Source organism: Gopherus evgoodei, chromosome 21 (genome assembly GCF_007399415.2).
Source record: "Gopherus evgoodei ecotype Sinaloan lineage chromosome 21, rGopEvg1_v1.p, whole genome shotgun sequence".
Lineage (NCBI taxonomy): Eukaryota > Metazoa > Chordata > Testudines > Testudinidae > Gopherus > Gopherus evgoodei.
In genome coordinates, this window is record NC_044342.1 from 1,067,611 (window position 1) to 1,083,422 (window position 15,812).

At 51.8% G+C, this 15,812-nt stretch overlaps 1 protein-coding gene and 2 pseudogenes across 1 annotated transcript; all 3 read right to left on the bottom strand.

Annotated features, from left to right (window-relative positions):
- Window positions 1–1,411: 1,411 nt before the first annotated feature.
- Window positions 1,412–2,344, bottom strand: LOC115638353 (olfactory receptor 958-like). Its single transcript, XM_030539957.1, has one exon. It carries the CDS (start codon window positions 2,342–2,344, stop codon window positions 1,412–1,414), a length of 933 nt encoding a protein of 310 aa, XP_030395817.1.
- A 1,726-nt stretch (window positions 2,345–4,070) lies between these two features.
- Window positions 4,071–4,841, bottom strand: LOC115638354 (annotated as a pseudogene).
- Window positions 4,842–13,979: 9,138 nt separating this feature from the next.
- LOC115638355 lies at window positions 13,980–15,704 on the bottom strand (annotated as a pseudogene).
- Window positions 15,705–15,812: the final 108 nt, after the last annotated feature.

Sequence of the window (15,812 nt, forward strand, 5' to 3'; positions counted from 1 at the left end):
CAAAGGGGGCACTGCAGTTCAGGGAGTGGGGAGGGCAACTCAGCAGGGGGCGTTCTTCCGCCCAAGTCAGGGATTTTTCTCGTGCCGCAGTGTTGGACTCGCATGTGCTGCTCTGCAGATAGATGTGCCAGGGACCAGGCTCGTGGCATCTCGCTCAGATTCCTTTCACTTCTTCTCTTGTATTATTTGTTCATTTCAAGGCACAAGGTTAAACCCACATCCCAGCAGTCAGGGAGAATTCTCAACAACCCACTAAAGTTTCTGTTGTGTGGAAGGCCTGAGGCCCTGTTGCAGTAGGGGCTGCACCCACACAAGGCCAGAGACAGCCCCTGTCCCAAAGAGCTTACAAGAGAAATGGGTGGGAGAAAAGGATATTTTTTCCACCGTGTCTCAGGTGGGGAAGTGAACCCCAAGGAGATGATATCATTCACCTAAGTTCCCGCCTCTCCCTCATTAACCCTGGCGTGAATGTATTACCTCCTCCCTCACCCCAGCCCTGGGTAACTTTATTGACCGCAAGCATTACCTGAACCCTAACATCACCCAACTGCCCTGCCTCAATCCGAGCAGAATTCCTTTCACTTTTTCCCCAGAGCTAACCCTAGGATAACACCAGTGCCCATCTCCTTCACCCTGGGAAAACTCCCCTGACATCCATCCCAACCTTGACCCTGGAATAACTGCACCAACCTCCACCCCAGTCTGGATCTGGATCCGGAGTGATGGAAGCTCCTTAAAAGTGAGAAGCCCCTGGCACCTGAATAGTGGGCCAGCCACCTGTGCTGCCCATGCCCCTGAGACCCCGCCTTCGTATCACTTCTTCCCCCATGCCCTGCTCCACACTCTCTCCTCTCTGCTCCCTCCCTATATTGCTCGGGGTGCATTAAGGAGGAATATTGAGTCTGAGCAGAGAGTTGATTTTACCTCTCTGTTTGGCACTGGTACGATCGCTGCTGGTAGAGTGTACCATTCTGGTGTTCACAATTCCAGAAGGGGGATGATAAATTGGAGAGGGTTCAGAAAAGAGCCATGAGAATAATTGAAGGAGTAGAAAATTTGCCTTGTAAGGATAGATTTAAAGAATTTGAGCTATGCAGATGTGTGTAATAAGGCTGAGATGTTCAAAGTCCTCTACAAGGTTCAGATCTCCAAGGCCGGCTAATTTCAATGCAGATGGAGTGTGCATCTCCCTCAGGCTGCTTTGAACATGTCAGCCTTACAGTGTGTCAAAGACAGCTGGGGATCTTTAGGAGCATTTCCATGACTTGTGGAGCTCCAGATAGATTGATAGGGCTGTGTGAGGATGTGGGGGAGAGAAAGACGTTCACAAAAGCCCTGGAGCAGCCATGCAGATGTATATGTGGAGGTATTTCCACACAGAGCCACTTGTTATTCCTGCAGCTGCTGCACATCAATGTTCAGGATTTTGACCCCCTCTCAGTTTTCTCAGAGCCGCTTTCACCTCTTTGTTCCTCAGTGTGTAGATGGCCGGATTCAGCATGGGCGTGACCACGTTGCCGAAGATCTGCACAGCAGTCACCAGCACTTTGCTCAGGTGGGGCTGCGTGTAGATCAGGGCGCATTGTCCGAAGAACAGCATCACCACTGTGAGATGCGAGGCGCAAGTGGAGGCCGCTTTGCGCCGCCCTTCGGACGAGTTCATCTTCAGGACGGAGAACATGATTCGGATGTAGGAAGCGAGGATGAGGTGGAAGCAGGTTATGGGCACCACCCCAGTGTTGGTCAAAGTCACGGTCTCAATAACGTATGTGTCTGCACAGGCCAGTTTGACCACCGGGAAGATGTCACAGAAGAAATAGTCCACCACATTGGACCCACAGTAGGGCAGCGTGAAGGTCAGGCTGGTGAGGATAGTGGAGTGGAAAAAGCTGGTGATCCAGGTGCCAGCAGCCAATAGGGCACACATCTTCCGGTTCATAATGAGCCGGTAGCGCAGTGGGTGGCAGATGGCCACATACCGGTCGTAGGCCATGACGGTGTAGAGCAGGCACTCAGTGCTGCCCAGGAAGTGGTAGAAGAAGACCTGGGACATGCACCCACCTAGCGAAATGACCCTACTCTGAAACCAAAGGTTGGTCAGCATTTTGGGAGTACTGATGGAGGAATAACCAATGTCCAGCACGGAGAGATTGCAGAGGAAGAAATACATGGGGGTGTGCAAGCGGGGGTCAGTGAGGATGGCTGAGAAGATGAGCAGGTTGGCCAGCAGTGTGCAGAGGTAGAAGGCTAAGAAGGTGATGAAAAGGATGGTCTGGAGGCCGTTGGCATCAGGGATCCCTAAGAGGATGAAATGAGTCACCACAGTGTGGTTGACCAGCCCCATGTGGGACTCATTCCTGGGTAGGGGAGAGAAATAATGTCAGTGAGTTACTGAAAGAACAAGATCTATTGTCATATAGCTGCAATGATCCACTGCCCCCATCATTCACTGCCATTGGGAGTGGTGTGTATTTCTGTCACTGGATTGCCAGCTGGGGTCATGGGCTCATTGGGCAGGCGCTGATCATAGAGAGAGATAATATCTGCCTTTAAGATCTTACTGTCCAGAGACAAAGAGACAATGGGGACATCTATTCTATTCTATTCTATTCTATTCTATTCTATTCTATTCTCTTGATGTTCTTCTCTTCTCTCCTCACCTACTCCAATTTCTTCAGTTCTATTCTATGTAGGCCTTTACCCCCCATTCTCACCACAGTACCTCAAAGCCTTGCATTTGTGGCTAGCTTTCCTCACTAGTAGGCTGCTTCGTGCCACACCCCGCAGAGTCACACAGTAAGAGACAGTCCCTGTCTGAATGTGATACACCTTTAATAGCTGAGAGTGACAAAGGATTAATTAGCCACGTATAACAGATGGGGAAACTGAGTCACAGAGCAATTTAGCGAGTTACTAAAGGGGAATCAGGGACTCTTCTACAGAGACTGTACTGGAACCCAGATCTCCCGTGTCCCAGGCCTTTGTCTTACCCACAAGATAATGGTTTACAAATAATTCCCGTGGACTCTCTTCCTTCTGCACAACCCACCCCCAAACTGATTTTTCACCTTGCTCTCCGGTCACCCTAGTTGAGTTGATACAGTTCTCAGTTAAATAACCCTATAGCCATCTGCTCACCCTCCTTCTCCATTTATGGCTGCCCTGAGCCCATGGCTTGGAAGTAAAGAGAGCTTTCCCACTGCCCATCAGCAGCTACTGCGTTTTTTTAAATCAATGTGCACAATTTCTGCACTGAACTTCCATTCCAGGTTTTCATTTCTCAAGCTGCATAGTCTGGATTTGTGGCTCTGTGGAGACTTGTTCCCTTGAGAAACAAGAAAGAAATTTTCAGACAAGCCCCCACAGTGCAAAGGGGGCACTGCAGGTCAGGGAGCGGTGAGGGCAACTCAGTAGGGGGCACCCTTCCCTCCGAGTCAGGGCTGCTTCTCCTGCCGCAGTGTTGGTTTCGCATGTGCTACTCTGCATATAGATGTGCCAGGGGCCAGGCTCATGGCATCTCCCCCAGATTCCTTTCACTTCTTTTCTTGTATTATTTGTTCATTTCAAGGCACAAGGTTAAACCCACATCCCAGCAGTCAGAGAGAATTCTGAATAACCTACTAATCTTTCTGTTGTGTGGAAGGCCCGAGGCCCTGTTGCAGTAGGGGCTGCACCCACACAAGGCCAGAGAGAGTCCCTGTCCCAAAGGGCTTATAAGAGAAATGGGTGGGAGAAAAGGATATTTTTTCCACCGTGTCTCAGGTGGGGAAGTGAACCCCAAGGAGATGATGTCATTCACCTAAGTTCCTGCCTCACCCTCATTAGCCTTGGCATGAATGTATTCACTTCCTGCCTCACCTCAACATTGGGTAACTTTATTGACCGCATGCATCAACTGAACCCTAGCGGCACTCAACTGTCCTACCTCAATCCGAGCAGAATTTCTTTGACCTTTTCCCTAACACTAACCCTAGGATAACACCAGCATCCTCCTCTCTCACCCTGGGAAAACTCCACTGACGTCCATCCCAACCCTACCCCTGAAATAACTCCACCAACCTCCTTTCCAGTCAAGATCTGCATCCAGAGTGACAGAAGCTCTCTAAAAGTGAGGATCCACTGGCACCTGAACCTTTGCGCCACCCTTCGGCCGAATTCATATTCAAGACAGAATAGATGATCCTGACGTAGGACGTGAGAATGAGGAGGAAGAAAGTTAAGGGCACCAGACAAATGTTTGTCAAGATCACAGTCTTGATGATGTACGTGTCTGCACAGGCCAGCTTGACCACTGGGAAGATGTCACAGAAGAAATAGTCCACCGCACTGCACCCACAGTAGGGCAGCGTGAAGGTCAGGCTGGTGAGGATGGTGGCATGGAAGGAACTGGTGATCCAGGTGCCAGAGACTAGGACAGCGCACACCCTCCGGTTCATGATGAGCCATTAGCGCAGCGGATGGCAGATGGCCATGTACCGGTCGTAGGCCATGATGGTGTAGAACAGGGACTCGGTGCTGCCCAGGAAGTGGTAGAAGAAGATCTGGGACATGCACCCACCTAGCGAGATGACCCTACTCTGAAACCAAAGGTTGGTCAGCATTTTGGGAGTACTGATGGAGGAAAAACCAATTACCAGCACGGAGAGATTGCAGAGGAAGAAATATAGGGGAGTGTGCAAGCGGGGGTCAACGAGGATGGCTGAGAAGATGAGCAGGTTGCCCAGCAGTGTGCAGAGGTAGAAAGCTAAGAAGGTGATGAAGAGAATGGTCTGGAGGCCGTTGGCATCGGGGATTCCTAAGAGGATGAAAAGAGTCACCACAGTGTGGTTGACCAGCCCCATGTGGGACTCATTCCTGGGTAGGGGAGAGAAATAATGCCAGTGAGTTACTGAAACAAAAAGACCTATTGGCAGATGGCCAATAGGTTAATGGGGACATCTATTCTATTCTATTCTATTCTATTCTATTCTATTCTATTCATGTTATTCTCTTCTGTCCTCACCTACCCCAATTTGTTCACTTCTATTCTATCTAGGCCCTTACCCCCCATTCTCACCACAGTACCTCAGAGCCTTGCGTTTATGGTTAACGTTTCTCAGCAGTGCTTTGTTCTCTTTCTCTCTCTGTCCCTCCCTGCAGAGGAATGGCCGTGTGTGCAGTACAGCACTGTGTTTTCATTTGTTGTTATAAATGCATGAGCTGGGACGTGTTTGCATTAAGAAAGAGGGGGAGGATGGATCATATAAACCAATGATTGTGTTGGTGAATGACCTCAGCTTTGTTAGTGCTGTGAGTTGTTTGGGGCTATTTATCGGGGTCCCAGAGAGAAGGAAAAGGAAAGAAGGAAAACGGGAAAAGCCACAGCCAGAAGTGGTGGAACTAGAGGTGCTGGGGGTTCGGCAGCACCCACTGGCTTGATGTGGTTTCCATCATATCCAGGGTTCACAGTTTGGTTCAATGGCACTCAGCACCCTCACTACACAAATTGTTCCAAGGCCCCTAGACACAGCTTGTCATCGCTCTGCTGTGAAAAGCAGGCTGGGCTCTCTAGATGGGACAGTGGCTTTTTAAGGTGAGATTTGAAGGACAATGACAAAGTGTCTGTTTGCATTTTGCCAGAGAGTTTCCCAGGCAGGAGAGCCATGGGAAGGGGAGATGCTGGTGGGTTCAGGTTAAGACAGATGGAGAGAGGAAGATAAATGATACAGAGACAGGCAGGCAGGTACTGTACAGGGGTGGATGGCTGGACGGCTGGATCGATTTCTCTCTAAAGAAAATATTGGCTGACACCTTCCTTGTCGCAAGGCAGATTGACAGGTTCAGAGACAGACACAGACTGTGGGACTGAGAGAGAAGAACATTACCAAAGCAGGGGTCTTACACTGGCTGCATTGGGAGAGGCCACTCCAGCTGGTGAGAATTCTCCCTTTCTGTCCCCCGGTCGTGATCCTCTCTAGCACCATCCAGCTTTCTTATCCCAAACGGCCCATCGCCCAGGAGAGGTGCACAGCCTGGGTGCTTGGTATCCAACCGGGAGACCTAATCTGCAGCATATCACCCCACGCTGCTGCAGACCTCACAGCTTTCTCACAGCTTACAGCCTCCTTACAGCTCTCCCTGGTCTTTATATCTCCTTCGGGCCCCTCAGGACCAGGACCCTAAATCCCCGTGAGGCTCCTGGTCTGAGATCTTGGTTGAGTCTCCAATTAACGGAGATTGGGCATCATTTCAGCTAACGCTCATGGCCTTCTGGGACTGGCCCTCAGGCGGCCTCAATAAGAGTAGTGCCATGGAACGGAATTGGCCAGACCCCCGCCAAAAATGGGAATGACTCCAGGTCATTCTCTTCTTAAGTTTTGTCTAATGGGGATTCAGTCCTGCCTGGAATATCACGTCAGCTGGAGGCTTCTGCCTCAGCCTGCTCTCCTAGTCAGCAGCACCGTGCAGTCGCACCTACCCCTTGCTACCATGGTTCACAATCAGATACTTAGACCTCTACATTTTGCTGCAAATAAAAAAATTAAGCTGCCGTTTAGAACTGTTCCCCAACATACATATCCTGGGATATTTTGTATTTTACCAGTGTCAACCAAAGGCCCACACACAAATGGAGATTCAGTCATGCCTGTGCTGCTATCCTAGTGCTTATCACTGTCAAGGTTTTTTCCCCCCCACTTTGAACTTTAGAGTACAAATGTGGGGACCTGCATGAACACTTTTAAGCTTAATTACTAGCTTAGATTTGGTAACACTGCCACCACCCAGAAATTTCAGTGTCTGGGGCACTACCTGTCCCCACAAAACTTTCCCCTCCCTGGGCTGCCTTCAGGGACTTCACCAATTCCCTGGTGAACACAGATCCAAACCCCTTAGATCTTAAAACAAGGAGAAATTAACCATTCCCCCTCCTTTCCCCCCACCAATTCCTGGGGAGTCCAGACCAAATCCCCTTGGATCTTAAAACAAGGAAAAATCAATCAGGTTCTTAAAAAGAAAGTTTTTAATTAAAGAAAGAAAAGGTAAAAATTATCTCTGTAAGATCAGGATGGAAAATGCTTTACAGGGTCATCACATTTCTATAGACCAGCGGAAACCCCCTCTAGCCTTACATAGAAAGTTACAGCAAACAGAGGTAAAAATCCTTCCAGCAAAAAGAAACATTTACAAGTTGAGAAAACAAACATAAGACTAACACGCCTTGCCTGGCTGATTACTTACAAGTTTGAAACATGAAAGACTGATTCAGAAAGATTTTGAGAGCCTGGATGTACGTCTGGTCCCTCTTAGCCCCAAGAGTGAACAACGAACAAAACAAAAAGCACAAACAATGACTTCCCTCCACCAGGATTTGAAAGTATCTTATCCCCCTATTGGTCCTCTGGTCAGGTGTCAGCCAGGTTTACTGAGCTTCTTAACCCTTTACAGGTAAAACAGACATTAACCCTTAACTATCTGTTTATGACAATCACAGATTCCCATTTTCAGCTATAGGCTGAGCAAGTGCAGAATGGTGGTTCACTCTACTTCACTGTAAGCCAACCGCCCTCCCCTCCTACCCTAGATCTCTGCTTTCAGAGGCAATAAAGTCAGTGTTGTTCCAAAATCATGCATTCTTTATTACTTCATCACACCAATGGGGGGAAAACTGCCACAGTAGCCCAGAAGGGGTGGGGGAGGAGGGAAGCAATGGGTGGGCTCTTTGCAGGGGCACCCCCTAGAATGGCATGCAGCTCATCATTTCTGTGGGATGTCTGGGGCTCTGACTGAGAGTGGCCGTTTGTCTCCCTGGTTCTTTAGAAGGCTTGCCTGATATTCTATGCAGAACTGACTCTCCATCAGAGAAAACTTAAAGAAGAGAACGACCTGGGGAGTCATTCCCATTTTGGCGCCCCCGACTGACCTCACCGAGGCCGGCCAGGAGCACCCATGACAGCAGCAGACAGTACAGTATGACTGGTAACCATCTTTGTCAACTTGCAAAGCAGCCAACGGTACACTAGGGCTGGTAACCATCTTTGCTAACTTGCAAAGGCAAGGAGATGCTGCTGCGTAGCACTGCACTACCGTGTCTGTCAGCAGCATCCAGTAGACATATGATGACAGTGAAAAAAGGCTGAATGGACTCCATGGTTGCCTTGCTATGGCGTCTGCCCGGGCAATCCACGGAAAAGGGCGCAAAATGATTGTCTGCCGTTGCATTCATGGAGGACGGATTGACTGATGACGTTTACCCATAACCACCCACGACAAATTTTTGGCCCCATCATGCATTGAGATCTCAACCCAGAATTCCAATGGGCGGTGGAGACTGTGGGAACTATGGGATAGCTATGGGATAGCTACCCACAGTGCAATGCTCTGGAAGTCGACGCTAGCCTCGGTACATGGATGCACACCGCCGAATTAATGTGCTTATTGTGGGCGCGTGCAATCGACTTTATAAAATCTGTTTCCAAAAATCGTTTTCTGTAAAATCAGAATAATCCCACAGTGTAGACATATTCTTAGGAGGTAAAGGTTTGTGCATCTGTTAATCAGGTGATACAACAGCTGAGGTTCCCCTTTTGTTTGTTTTCTTTCTCGGCTGCCCCAAGGGAGGGGTGGAAAAGCCAAGGGGCCTCAGAAAAAGAATCTTCCCAAGTGAGGTTTTTTCTGGATTGATGTACAGCTCGACATTCACTGGCACAGCGCCTCCTGCTGGTTGCCTCAGCAATTAACTCGATTCCAGCACAGAGCGCTTCTGCTGGCCGGTGTCTCTCCTGCCTCAGGACCCCCGTTTCCCTCCCAGACCCCAGTGCCCTGTACCTCAGGGTTCTGCCCCCAGCAGTACCCCCCCACACTTTGGGTCTCCCCTCCCAGGGCAACCTCCAACCCTCTATACTCACCTTGCCTCAGTGGCTACTGCCAATCATCACCTAGCCCCTGCTTGCTGGGGAAGATTGCAGTCTGTAATGGCCACTCATCACTGGCAAAGAGGTTGGACCAGCTGCCTCTGCCTATCCCCAGGCTGCAGCCCCAGTACCTGCTTAGGCCTTAACCAGGCCTCAGCCTGGGGAGTTGCCAGGCTGGAGCTCCCCAGCTCCTCTTCCCTTTCCCCAGCCCTGCTCTGCATCACGTACCCTCTGTTCCCAGGCAGCCAAGCCCTTCTCCCTTCAAGCCTGGAGAGTGAGTCCCTGCCTTCTGGCCCTGCAGCTCTTTTATAGGGCCCAGCCTGGTCCTGACTGGCTGCCTCCCAGGCTTTTCTTCTTGGCTCTCAGCCCTCTCCAAGGGCTGCCCTTTAACCCTTTCAGGGCCGGAGTGGGGTGACCGCCCTGCTACAATTGGCAAAAGGCCACTTGTGTAGTGGCAACATTACTAGCCTGGAGTGGCCAGTATTAATTTTTGGAGTCCTTGAGGGACCTCACCTTCTGCACTCAAAGTGCCAGAGTAGGGAATCAGCCTTGGAAGCCCCCACTGTCTTTCCCTGGCGGTGGTTATCTTGTGTACACAACAGGCTTGGGAGGACCCCTCCGCTCCTTGCTGTGAGGAGCTGGGATTTGTAGTACCAGCCATGAGCATAAGACAGAGTTTCATAACCACAGTCTGTATTCATACCTCAGCTTGGCCATGGAGTTCAGACCACTACAAGCTTTCATACAAGACCAGGGATGGCTCTAGGCACCAGCAAAGCAAGCACGTGCTTGGGGCAGCCCATTTGCAGGGGCGGCAGAGATCCAGCATGGGAGCTGAGAACCAACAGGGGGACGTGGGAGCTGTAGTTCCTTGGTTAGCTCCCTGCCTATAGAGCCAGCCCTGGAGCAGGGAAAGAACTACATTTCCCAGCATTCCCTTGGCCACTACCAACAGGAAAGGAGGGGGGCCTCATGCTGCAGCCTGCTGTGAATGGAGAGCTGCACTCTGAAGGGTGGGGATACCATAGTTTATCATTCAAAATATAGGACACTCCATGGGGAGGGAGGGTAGCCCCGTCCTGCCACCATCCACTCCCTTCAACTGCCCCCAACAGAAACCTCAACCCATCCAATCCCCCTGCTCCCTGATCACCTCCTCCCGGGACCCCTGCCCCTAATGCCCCCCCAGGACCCCACACCATATCTAAGCGCTGCTGGTCCTTGTCCCCTGATTGCCCCTCCCGGGACCCCTGCCCCTAGCAGCCCCTTGGGACCCCACCCGCTATCTGAGCCTCCCTTCTCCTTGTCCCCAACTTCCCCCTCCTGAGACCCCCCAACTTCCCCCCAGGATCCAACCCCCTACCTGTCCCCTGAAAAACTCCTGAGACTCCCATGCCTATCCAACCACTGCCTGTCCCCTGACTGCCCCCCCGAACCTCCGCCCCATCCAACCCTCTCTGCTCCCTGTCCCTTGACTGCCCCCTGAAACCTCCCACTCCTTCTCCAACCCCTCAGCCTCCTTACTGTGCCACTTAGACCAGTGTGTTTGGCTCCGCATGCTGCTGTGCTCCCCCACAGAGCCACAGGCCCTCCCCCAGCACCCACCTTCCAGATTGGAACAGCTCAAAATTCAGGAGTGCTCAAGCTCAGTTTGGGCAGCTGTTACTTCATTTCTCCCAAATCAAATATACTGATCCACTGTAACTTGCTGTAGAAAAAGTAGGATAAAATTGAGCAAGAAATACTTCCCAGTGGTTGTTAGGACTGGGATTGCTATTTTCAACAGCCACTGACTTTTTGTTTGTTTGTTTGTTTAAAAGGAAGACAGTGATATTGCATTGGCAAATCCCCCATAGAAAGACAGAGTGGAACAAGAGGATAATAAAGGCACCTCAGCTTTTCCTCATTCATGTAGGACAGTCTTATACTATGCGTCCAGATATCCTCCACTCACACATGCTGAAAATTGTTCCACTTTACTGCAGTTCTCCAACCATATGGGAACCAATCCTGTCTGTGTTCTGTGCACATCCAAAATTCCTGCTGAATGACCTGCCCTGAGAGTGATTTACCAGTGACCTAGGGCTGCGGCGGAAGGAGGGTACAGGTGTGAGGGGGAGAGCCCAGGGCTGGGGCAGCAGGAGGTGTGTGTATGGGGTTAATGGTGTTAGGGAAGGGGGAGCCCAGAGCTGGGGCAGCAGGGGATGTGGGTGTGGGGGGAAAGCCCAGGGCTGGGGCAACAAGGGGGTGTGGCAAGGAGCCCAGGGCTGGGACAAGGAGCAGCCAAAATTTTTTTTGCTTGAGGCAGCAAAAAACCTAGAGCCAGCCCTGTACAAGACCTTACCTGGTATATGTTTTTGCATAATGACATTGCATGCAACCAGTTGATTCAATTGCCTATTTAGGGGTTCAGACCCCCTGTCATCCTGTTAGGTGTCTGGACCCTCCAGTCCCCTCCCTACCCCACTCTTATCGTTAGACCCCACATCCCTTCCAGCTCTAGGGATCGATTACAGGAGGATTCCCAGCCCCTCCTCTGATCACACACTCACTCATGCCAGTCACCCCAATCAGGGTATGGGCCGCCAACAACAGATCTCCAGAGTCCTCTATCCTGGGCCATTCGTTCTAACTGGTTCCAGGTATAGCCCATCTTTTTGCTATCAACCTGAAGGTCACGTCGCCAGGTGTTTCTTGGATGACCTCTTTTCCACTTGCCTTGAGAGTTCTACCGCAGTGCCTGTCTGGTGATGTTAGTTGGCTGCTTGCGTAGTGTATGTCCTATCCAGCCCCACCTTCTCCTTCTGATTTCTTCCTCTGCTGGAAGTTGACCGGTCCTCTCCAAGAGTTGGATGTTACTGATGGTGTCTGGCCAGCGGATCTGGAGAATCCTTCTGAGGCAGCGATTTATGAAGGTCTGGATCTTCCTGATGGTTGTTTTGGTTGTCCTCCAGGTTTCAGCTCCGCACAGTAGGACTGATTTCACATTGGAGTTAAACAGTAGAATTTTTATTGCCAAAGACAGCTCTCTGGAGCTCCAGATGTTCTTGAGCTGTAAGAAGGCTGCTCTTGCCTTACCAATCCTTACTTTGATGTCTGCGTCTGTGCCACCCTGCTGGTCGATGATGCTACCTAGGTAGGTGAAGGACTGCACTTCTTCCAGGGGGCTTCCATTCAGTGTGACTGGGTCATTGCTGGTGGAGTTAATCCTAAGGATCTTGGTCTTGTCCTTGTGAATGTTGAGGCCAACCTGTGATGACGTGGCTGCCACTACGTTGGGCTTCTCTTGCATCTGCTGTTTACTGTGCAAAAGGAGCGCAAGGTCGTCAGCAAAGTCCAGGTCATCAAGCTGGGTCCACAACGTCCACTGGATTCCGTTCCTACGCTCGTAAGTGGATGTCTTCATAATCCAATCGATGACCAGGAGAAAGAGAAGTGGTGACAACAAGCATCCTTGCCTGACTCCAGTTTGCACCTGGAAGCTGTTAGTGAGCTGCCCTCCATGGATCACTCTACAGTGTATACCATCATATGAGTTCTTGATCAGGTTGACCACCTTTGCTGGGATGCCGTAGTGCCGAAGGAGCTTCCAAAGGGTCTCTCGATCCATGCTATCGAACGCTTTCTCATAGTCAACAAAATTGATGTACAATGAGGAGTTCCACACTATAGACTGCTCGACTATGATGCGAAGCGTTGCTATCTGGTCCGTGCATGCTGTTCTGCCGGAAACCTGCCTGTTCATCTCGTAGCTGTGGATCGACGGCATCCTTCATTCTCTCTAAGAGGACTCAGTTAAAGACCTTCCCTGGCACCCACAGGAGTGTGATTCCTCTAAAATTGGCAGTTGCTAAGGTCTCCTTTCTTGGGGATTTTGATGAGATATCCCTCTTTCCAGTCTATCAGAATCACTTCTTCCTCCCATATCATCTCAAAGAGGGGGTACAGCACTACCTTCTCACAGCATCAAATACAGCTAGGGTTGCCAACCCTCCCGGTCTGGCCAGGAGCCTCCCAGCATTGGGCTGTATCTCCCCGAGGCGAATAAAGCCAATCTGGGAGATTTTAGGCCACTAAAAGTCCGGTGGCATATAGGACCTAAGGCAGGCTCCCTGCCTGCCCTGGCTCCATGTGGCTCCTGGAAGTGGCAGCATGTCTGGCTCCTAGGTGCAGGGGTGGCCAGGGCCAGGGGGTCTCTGCACACTGCCCCCACACCCAGCCCCAAGCGCCAACGCTTCAGCTCTCATTGGCTGGAAACAGTGAACTTCAGCCAGTGGGAGCGGTGGGGGCAGCCCCTGCAGGCATGAGCAGTGTGCAGAGCCCTCCTGGCCCCCTGCCCAGCAGCCACAGGGATTTGCTGTTTACTCCCGGGAGTCAGGCCAAGCCAGGGCAGTCAGGGAGCCTGCCTTAACTCCACTGCATTGCTGACCAGGAGCTGCCCAATGTAAGCACTGCCTGGAGACCTCACCCCTCAAGCCCTCCTTGCTCCAAGCCCCTGCCCTAGCTCCGAGCCCCCTCCTACACCCCAACCCCTCATCCTTGTCCTCACTCCAGAGCTCGCAACCCCCACCAGAGCCCACACCGCCCCTGCACCCCAACCACCTGCCCTGGCCCAGACCCCCCTCCCATACACCTAATCCTTCGACCCCACCCCCCAGCCCAGAGTCCAAACCCCAATGCCCTGCTCAAGGCCAGAGCCCCCTCCCACACACCTAACCTCTCAACCTCACCCCCCAGATCCGAGCCCACACCTCCCCTGCACTCCAAACTCCTGCCTTGGCCCAGAGCCCCTTCCCACACACCTAACCTCTCAACCCCATCCCTGAACCCAGAGTCCACACCCTAACCCCCTGCCACAGCCCAGAGCTACCTCCCACACACCTAACCTGCTCCCAAGCACAGTAACCTGCTCCTGTCCCAGAGTCAGGGGCAGAAATGAAAAATCTGTACTTTCAGCCGTTTCTGCTCCAAGCCACTGACATCAGCTCCCCCACCGAACAGAGGCAGAACAGGAGAGTCCTGACTTCTGTTTCCAAGTCCCTCTCTCCCTGGCCAGTTCTGAGGCAGTTCCTGCTGAAAGCAGAATAATCATAGCTCAGGGCCCGGCAGTTTCCTGCCCCCCAGTCTCATCAGGGCATCTTTCATCTCCTTGTTCTTCAGCGTGTAGAGGAGAGGGTTGAGGAGCGGGGTCACCGTGGTGTAGAATACAGCCACCACACCATCCAGTGGGTGCCAGGATCCTGGCCTCAGGTAGATGAAGAGCCCCGGCACATAGTAGGTCACCACCACAGTGATATGAGCCATGCAGGTGGAGAAGGCCCGATGCCTGCCCTGGGCTGAGTGAATCCTCAGGATGGCTGAGACGATGTAGACATAGGACATCAGGATGTGAAGGAAGCAGGTGAGAGCCAGGAAGCCAATGTCCATAAATGTCACCAGCTCGTTGAGCGCCGTGTCCCCGCAGGCCAGCTTCGGCACAGCTCAGATATCACAGAGGATGTATATAGCACTCTGTTCTCTTGGACATAGGGCGGCTGGAAGGTCAGCACGGTCTGTATGGTGGAGTGCAGGGAGCCCCCTAACCAGGTCACTACTGCCAGGCACAGGCAGGTTCTGTGGTTCATAATGACGCTGTAGTGCAGTGGCTTGCAGATGGCCAGGAAGCGGTCGTAGGCCAAAACCGTTTAGAGGAAGCACTTGGTGCAGCCAAGGAAGTGGAAGAAGAAAATCTGGGCCACGCAGTCCTGGAAGTAGATGGCCCCGCCACCCGGCAGGAAGCCTGCCACCATCTTGGGAACCACCACTGAGGAGACTGTCATGTCCAGGAAGGACAAGTAGCAGAGGAACCAGTACAGGGGCTTGTGCAGCCGGCGCTCCCTGGCCACCGCTAGCCATATGAGCAGGTTCCCACACAGCGTCAACAGGTAGATGATGAGGAAGAAGAGGAACAAGGGAATCCGCAGCTCTGGGGGATATGGGAGCCCCACCAGGATGAAATGGGTCAGCTGAGAACGGTTCCCACACTCAATTCACTCTGTCTGTGTCCCTGAAGGTGAACCCGGGGTGTTAATGATTAATGAGCGGAGAAGCAATAGATGATTTTAGCTGGGGCATTTGGGACAAGATTCACTCCTGTGCCAGGGGAAGAATCGAGCCCAGAAGCCCTGACTCTCCATCTCTCCCTCTATGCTCTACCCCACTAGACCCTGCTCAGCTCCAAGAGCTGGGACCTTAACTCTGGAGTCCTGGCAACCAACCACCCTTGCTCTAACCTTCTGGACCCCACTTACCTCCCAGAGGTGGAAATACAACCGAGGACACCTGACTCACGTCCCCTCCCCACCCCTTACCTCTCACTCACCACCCAGAGCTGTGAAAATAATCCAGAAGCCCCAGTCCACCCCCAATCTTCCCCACTAGACTCCATTCCCTTCCCAGGGATGGGGATACAACCCTACAATCCAAGAGTCCTGATCCTAGTGTCCCCTCCCCATCTTCTAACTCCCTGCAGCCCACACGTGACAAGAGGAAGTCCTTCTAAAACCCGCACCTCAGGACTTTGGTGTCTAGTCCTCATGCTGGGCCAACTTCCCAGCTGTGGATTTCAACCAGGGTGCTCCGAAGATCAGACGGGGATAAAACTTCCTACTTTTGGGTCAAACTCAACCTGGAATAGAAAAAAAACCCTCTCTGGAAAATCAATACTGGAACTGCCCCCTGCAGAGGTTTTTGCATCTTCCCCTGATGTTGCCAGTTTAGGCCACTATCAAGGAGTGAGTGGCTGTTCTGTGGCATGAAGGACTCACTTGCCATGGGGAACGGGAATTTTCACCAGCTAGGGACCTGGCTCTGTAGTGAGGAAGAGCAGCAGAGAGAGACTGAAACAGATGACAGAGCAGTCCTGCAGCTGCCCCTCTGGAT